The following is a 7,726-nucleotide window of genomic DNA, read 5'->3' on the forward strand; positions in this document are numbered from 1 at the left end:
CCCAACCCAGTTCTCTCTAGGGTTGGCTCCTCGCAGTTCTCCCTTGAATTTCACACCAACCCTACATAGGAAGCGAAAGAGACTATGACGCATTCACCCGAGGGGGCTCGGGGACTGGGACTAGCAAATGAATGAGTAAGAAAATCAGACTCCCTTAGCCGTCGGAAGGAGGATCAATGTCTGAATACGGGTCCTCCTCCGGATAATGCCCCACTAACAAGCGGTTTACTACCAAGCGGACCTCCCCCTCATTTGTCTCCTCTATCGGCTCGCGATCGGCCTTTATAAAGGCTTCTAGGAAAAGCCGATCCGCCGTCTCCTGATAGAAAACCACAGATTTCCCACGAGTATCGGGGTTCATCAGATATACTTCCATTTTAGCAAAATGGGACCAGATATCCCCCCGCCCCTTGAAACCCATGGGCCAAAGGGCAAGATCGTTGGAGAAAAAGGTCCGCAAAGTAGTACTTTGCCTTTCAATGACAAGATTTGCTTCCCCCTCGACAATCCCTTTTCTTCTTATCTTAAGGGGGTATCATTTTGAGGAATCGGAATAAGGGCCAAATTGAGAAGATCTAGCCTCTTTCTCTCAAATTTCGGTAGATGCATATAGAGAAAGAGGTCTATCACCGGTCTCTCATCTTCGTCCTTATGCATTCTCTTCAGAATAATGGGGTCCATCTCGCTCCTTTCCTCGTGGGAAGGCAATATTTTGAGGATGGACTTCGGGGCCGAGAAGAGGGAAGGTAAAAAAGACAAATAAGGCGGCCCATCCACATCCCCCGAAAACCGGAAAACCTTCATACCGAACCCTTCCTTGTCATAGTAAACATAGGGCCTTTTGATTTTTTCATAATCAAAATGAGTGAAATATTCCTCGGCCACCAGCTCGTTATATTCAAGGAAGGAATCCGAATTTAGGTTCTCCTGGGTCGAAGCTCTCATCAAGAAAGCTGACCATAGCGTTGCTATTACTCTTTCTTCGGAGAAATTCTCCAATTTAGAGAAAAACTTGAGGGGAATCACTTTTTCCCCGCAAGCACAACTTTCTTCTAATAAAAAGTCTGGCATTGTCCTACCAATCAGAATTATAGGCACATTCTTTTTACGCCTGCCCGAATAATGAGGCTGAGGCCCATCCAGTAGCGTGAGCAGCTGGCTCCTCTTATCCGGCGAAATTCTCCAACCTGCAAAATCGACTTTATCTACTAAAATCAGGTCCCAGTTATCCTCAACCTCCACCCGTGCTAACCCTTCATGGACAGTGGCGAAGACATTTAAGACTTTGCTAACGACATTGAGAAAAAAAAAAGAGTCTTCTGGGTTTCCGGACCTCCATAAATAAAGAGTTGCCGGGTGCGGAAGGGTCGACTTGCCAGTAGATTGAAGGCAATCCAATCAAGTAATAAAAACTTCTCGTTTAGCTCCTCGGGCATATACTCCTTAGGCCATCCCTTATCGGATAGATAGTCGATCATCCGCTCGGGAAAGCTTTGATGAGCTAATGAGCTGGCCATATTACTGATAAGATGGAAAGATAAAGAGAAAGATAAGGGCATGAGTAACTTGACTTTTCTTAGTCCCACCCCGCAATACTCTTTGGAAATGAAGGAGGAGGCCATATGAGAATGAGAACGAGTGATAAGATGGAAAGATAAAGAAAAGAGCATCTGCAATCATAGATATGGGGTTTTTTTTCCGCTGCCCCACAAAATGAAAGGGCATACTTTGAGTATGCTGGTATTAGCCAACAAGCAAGAAATTCGTTAGGCTTTTAATCCTAAAAAAGCGTGGGAGAAGAATAAAGAAGTCAATGAAAAGAAGAAGAAAGCAAAAGATATAGAATGGACGAAGGGGCAGAAAGAAAGAAATTTCGGGTGAGCCATTCGATCTCATTAACGATAATGAAGGAATACACGAGAATGAAAGAATCATTATGATTGAATAACCTTGTTCATTGGGAATCAAGAATACCCCTGTCTTTGTCCGTCCTCCGGACTATCCATTAGAAAAGAAAACAATTGGCATTTCTTTGAGCAATATTCTTTCTCAAATTCTTTGAGCCTACGCGGAAGCGGAGCCGTAGCGTAGCGGACAGCCTTAAAGCACTTGATTTTGATCCGGAACTACAGGATATTTTTCCCTTCTTTCGGAGCGTAGCGGACAGCCTGAAAGCTCAAATTGCATTGAGCCTTTATTTCTATTTCTTTATCCGTCCGGAGTGCCAAAGAAAGGTCCAGGGTCCGGAGTCCTACGTCCTACGTCCGCAGGGCCAAAGAAAGGTCCAGGTGATTTATCCGTAGGACCATCCGTAATTAACCGAAGGAGGACCTGTCTTATTGCACCGCGGCGTGGGCCACGATCTTTGCGCCTGTCTTCTCGCCTTTGTTTTTGGATTTTCAAGAACTGAAACTGCAAGAAGAGCGAGGTGCAGTCTAATGGATAGTCCTTCGGACTGAACCACTTCCAAAACAGATAATTCAAGGCTCAAAGAGGCGCATCAAATTAAAGGTCAAGATGAGATTCTTTCTTTTTGGACTTCTCTAGGAGTTGAATCAAGGTGCCTACTTTTTTGACAATTAGCTTACTCGATGCCGATACTAGAGACTACTATTTAGCTTGTAATAAGGGCACTTCTGCTCCAGGAGAGGAAATCTATGAAATGAATTACCATCAGAATTAGAAGGACGCGCCTTGATGCATCCGCTACTGAATTGAATTGCCTGTAGGGAAATCCTGAAATCCTCCTTCTACTAGCCGACTAGGAGTGAAAATGAGAATCTTATCCGGTTCAATAAGATTGACGGTTCTTTTTGGAAATACTAGTTCTAAGCTTGCAGCTCAACTCAAGAGAAAGGTAAGGCGCGCTCTTTCCTTCATTAGCTAGGGCTTCGCACGCTCATCTCCCTCTCTTCTCTCGAGCTAATGCCTTAGAGGCTAGTTCTTCTTTCATCTCTCCCCTCTCACTTATGACTTCCCAATCTCCATTTCTCCTTTCAAAGCCGCTGATTATTATACATCGTTTGCTCAATTCCATTTCCTCGTGATAAAGAGAAATTGGCATACCCGCATGGATTAGATGGGGGTGGTGGGGAAAGCCTCCGTCCTGGGAATCGACCTCACTCAGCGGATGGGAAGCTTGAAAAAAGCGGATTAGAGCGCCTTCTTCCGTAATCAAGAAAAACGGCTGCTGCAACTACAGGTGAAAGTGGGACGGGTCTTGGTATGATGGAGACAAAATTACCAGAATCAAAAGGTAGAAAGCTACGGTTTAGTAGTGAGGTGGGGAAGTTCTTCCATTCCCACGTAAGCTAATGAAGGACGAGTTTCACTATTGCTATTGATAGCTTGAGCCAAAGAAATCCCTAGTGGAGTGGTTAATGAAGATCACAGCCTTTTGCCCAACGGAGAGAGTCCTGACTTTTCTTTCTCTTGCCTTTTCCGACATAAAAAGGGGCTATCGGTTCCTGCCTCTACCGCCGAATCCCTCTTCTTTTTGACCTAACTTCAGATTATGCCCGGCCATAGCAACATGGTATCTAAGAGATCCCCTCCCTTTGAAGTGCATTTATCAGATCAGCTCCCCGAGTCACTAGAAAGAGGGGCCCACTACTTCTGAATGAATGGCCTATTTTTTGATTGATCTCCCCGCAATATTGCGCCTGAGGCAAAAGAGAAGTCATACAAAGTTCGCTTCTTTCATGCAATGCATAAGGGGCGGGCCTCCTTCAGAAAGCCTATCCTCCAACTCAATGAATGAAGGGAGGAGTATTAGGAAGGCTGGCTTTCTATATTCAGACTCCAAATATAAGAAGGCGGAGGCTGGGTCAAAGCATATCTTACTTCATAATCTGACTGAATGAGGAATATTCTATTATGTGGTCTCTACTTTACCACCATCTGAAATGCGCGAAACTTCGATTGGTGGAAGCCAGTCTATGAAGATTCTCCCTTTTCTTACGTGCAATTCCCCTCTTTCGGTAAGCATCCAGTATCTCATCAAATGAACATTTCTCTAAGCTTATCCTGTAGCTTATACGTCGTTTGAAAGCTGCTTCAAGGATCCAACGAATAGCTAAGGTTTGTTGACGATCCCTGGCTACAATCCCAGGGACATCATAAAAAGTAGCTGCTACTCTGACTTTTTCGACTTCGCATATGGGCTTTATATTCTCTACGGCCTCAACCATAAGTTTGATTCCATCGCGTTCAGTTTGAGCTGGGCGATTCAAAGTTTGATAAAGAATAGCACGAACTCTCGTTCTTTTACCTTCTTTCATGCGAAAGTTGACCAACTTCTTGATCAATTCTTTTTGCTCACCATCCAAGCCCCCCATATAGCTTAGAATTGGAGAGAAATGTTCAGCCGCTTTCGATGACGAGGCCGATAAATTGATATTACGCAATCGTCACTGTCCATCTTTATCAGCCAACTCCCCTCTTTCCATCTTTCTTTTCAGAGTTTACCACTCAAAATAGCTTCTTGAACTTTGGTCTCGCTCCCGGAGTGAAAGAGTATACACTCTCCTCTCATACGGCTCCGTCCCGGCATCAGGACCGATCCGAAAGAGATCATACGAACTGCCGATTGAAGTGAGACAGCCACTGACTCTTCCTCTCCCTTTTAAAGAAAAGATTAGATAACCTAAAAGAAAGCGGAAATCTTCTTCTCTTCTGCACTCTTCTCTGACATCACAAGTCTATATCATCAGATTGTCCGGTCTCTCCCTACCTTTCAGTTTCTAGTCGGACTTCTTCGGACGACTGAAACCTTTATCTTCCTTCTATGTTAATGGAATTGAATTCCAACTTTCTCTCTTATGTTTTGAAACCTACTAGTGGATAAACAAGGGTTCAAAAAAGAAAGGTCCAGATGACAGGACCTAGTGGACAGTCCGGAGGACGGGTCAAAGATTCTTAATCAATTGATTAGACCAGCTCAAAGAATGATCGAAGAATATTGAAATATTAGTGGAAAAAAGAAAGAATGTCATCTCAATATTGAGCCTCCGTTAGGTCCTCCGGACTATCCAACCTGGCACCTCGTCCTTTTTATAGAGCTTTTAGAAGGAGGTACGGCAGGAATCATCAATCTCATCCTAAGGCATAGGAATCCTTCCCCCTTGTAGTGGAAAGACCTGGTTGGACAGCCGCCGCCAAGGCTTGTAGAAAGATTACCGAACCTGGGACGATCCTATCAACAGAAACTGATCTCTCCAGAAAGCAATCAAAAAAGTGAAGACGAGCTATATACTCCGAAGGACGTCCTCTGGACTATGAAACCTATTACAAAGGTTAAGCTTGATAAAGAAGTCCTTCTCCTTACTAATTGCTCATCACCCCATTAATCAAGTAGCGTCCACTAAAATAGCGAGACCAGTCCTCCGGACGGGAAGAAGAAGATCGACTTAAGTCAATGAACAAGTGAGGTTCAAAGAATATTGACTGCCTAAGAAAGAGAAGAAATCGCTCAGAGGTATGGCAAAGAGTCCGTCCGCTCGAGCAAGCCCACCAGTCGATTAGGAAGCAAAAAAGGTCCTCGTTGGGGAAGAGGATCCATAAGACAGGGATATTGTAAGGAGGAGCTCTTTAGGAAGATGCTGTATGTTGATATTCTCTTTTCTATATATATAGAAGAAGAATCCTACCATTTCACTTCTCGGTACGGAACCCGGCACTCGGCGGGCATACTCGGCGGAGGCCTGGTGGCGGAGGGAGATAGGCTCAAGTTCATTTAGGAGGCCTAGTTTGAGTTCCATGAATGAGTCCTCTGGACCGGTGCGAATAGCTTTTGTTCTTGAGAAAGTAGCTTAGTTGAAGGTAGGGTAGATCTCTTTGCCAAGGCTTAAGGCGAGGCTTCAAAGGATCGATGTTATTGGAACAAAGGGTCGAAAGATGCCACATCTTTCTTAGTCGATTCCACTCTTTTCTTACTCGATGCGAAAGGGTATCTTCAATCTCAAAGACGATCCACTCCTAAAATCAAAGCTCCAGATGAGTTGACGACGAGGAGCGAAGCAACTCTGTCAGAGGGAGAAGAGGATATAGGCTCAACCAGAGGAGAGGTTAGGAGCCCTTGTTCATCGACTTCCTGGGGGGGAGAAAATCTTCCTGGAGAAGAGGGTTAAGAGTCACCCAGGTTCTTGTCCCAGAAAAAGCAGTAGCTTGTTGAGACATTCTATTTGAATAGATAATCTCAGCTTTCCCTAGAAAGAGCTTCAAAAAAGCAGAAGTCAGTACGAAGGAGACAAGACCCAGCACTAAGAGTATTGGCCAAAACCTCCCCTCAAGCCAGATCCAGAATAAATGGTTGAATCAGAGGAGAATGAAACCTGATCTTAGTAGGCGCCCAGGAAGAAAATTAAGGATGCCTTGCGCAAAGAGCGAGGAGCAAAGATCTATGGCCGGGTCCAGATGCGCAAAGAATATTGCTCATTTGAGATCATTCTTTTTCAATATTCTTTGAACCTTGTTCATTGAGCGAAGGACTCAATTTTAGAGAAAGACAAAGTTGTCTCGCTTCGATAATTCTTTGAGCGCTCCTAGAAAAGTAGGCGTTAAAGACGTCCTCCGGTTCAAAGAATATTGCCCATATTTTGCACTTTTTAGGCTTTCTCTTTCGTCTTCCTTATACCTTTTTCTGACTTTACCTTTAACCCGCGGGTTGATCGTAGTCTTATCCCTATAATTGGCAGTCTTCTTCCTTAATTAAGAGTTGAGTTATGGCACTCGGCCGATGCCTATTCTTCTTTCTCATTCAAGGTATGACGCTTACTCTGGTGGGGTTCCTCGGACAGTCCCAGGACCAGTCAACTAACCCTACCCTAACTAAACTAAGTAGAAGAGTCGAGCGGCCGGTCGCGATCCTAGCCCCTAGCTTACTTAGACTCTGAGGCAAGAAGATATTTCCTTAGTCTAGCTTCCGAGCCGGATTTCTTAGTTAAGTAACTATAACGAATAACGGAAGTGTATAGATAGTTCATGGAAAGTCCCTCTTTCCGGAAGTTCTCCATCGCTTTCTATCCCGCGGTTACCGGCATCTCCTGCAGTCCAGTAGTGGAGAGCTCTATGCCCGGTTTGAGAAAGGGATTTCGAAGTACAGAGAAAGCCGCGCTACTATCTCAATCTAATATTGTCTACTAGATTAGAAAAGATATGAATTACGATAGGGATTTCAATTGGGGAATATGAGGTCTTGTCCGATCCGCTGCTGACACTCGGTATAGACGCCCCTAGGCTTGATCTTTCCTACTCTTTCTTCGCGGATAAAGAAAAAGAAATAGTGGGTTCCTTCGGTAAAGCTTCTAGCCTCCAACTCTGCTGGCAAACTCGGTCTCGGTCGTACTCTTTCTTTCCCACCTGTTCTGAGGGTAATGTCTCTCAGACTCTGTATCCAGCTCCTCTCCGGGAACCTCTCATCCCCTAATGGATAGTCCTTCGGACCTGTCTTATGGACTCAGCAATATCCGAAGTTGCAGGCTCAATGTAATATGAGTTGCCTTCCAAAAAATAGCCACTGATTTATATCCATATTAGCTTTGAGCCTCAGTCGCAAAGTTATTTAAGGAATGAACGAGTCAAAAGGACGGAGCGGGTCCGAGCGGTAGAGTAGATAGTTCTGGGACAAACTCCAGAGAAGAAGAAGAAAGGGGAAGGCTCTACCAATCATACGAGGGTCGACAAAAGGCACATTCATATCGGACGGGTCCGGAGGACCTCTTAATTC

The 7,726-nt window shown here is 44.6% G+C and overlaps 1 protein-coding gene across 1 annotated transcript, besides 1 other annotated feature; it reads right to left on the reverse strand.

Annotated features, from left to right (window-relative positions):
• Window positions 1-77: part of a sequence feature (rrnL gene fragment) that runs on past the window's edge.
• A 3,813-nt stretch (window positions 78-3,890) lies between these two features.
• Window positions 3,891-4,337, reverse strand: rps7 (ribosomal protein S7). Its single transcript has one exon. It carries the CDS (start codon window positions 4,335-4,337, stop codon window positions 3,891-3,893), a length of 447 nt encoding a protein of 148 aa, YP_004849323.1.
• Window positions 4,338-7,726: the final 3,389 nt, after the last annotated feature.

The sequence above is a fragment of the Cucumis sativus genome (genome assembly GCF_000004075.3).
Source record: "Cucumis sativus mitochondrion chromosome 1, complete sequence".
Lineage (NCBI taxonomy): Eukaryota > Viridiplantae > Streptophyta > Magnoliopsida > Cucurbitales > Cucurbitaceae > Cucumis > Cucumis sativus.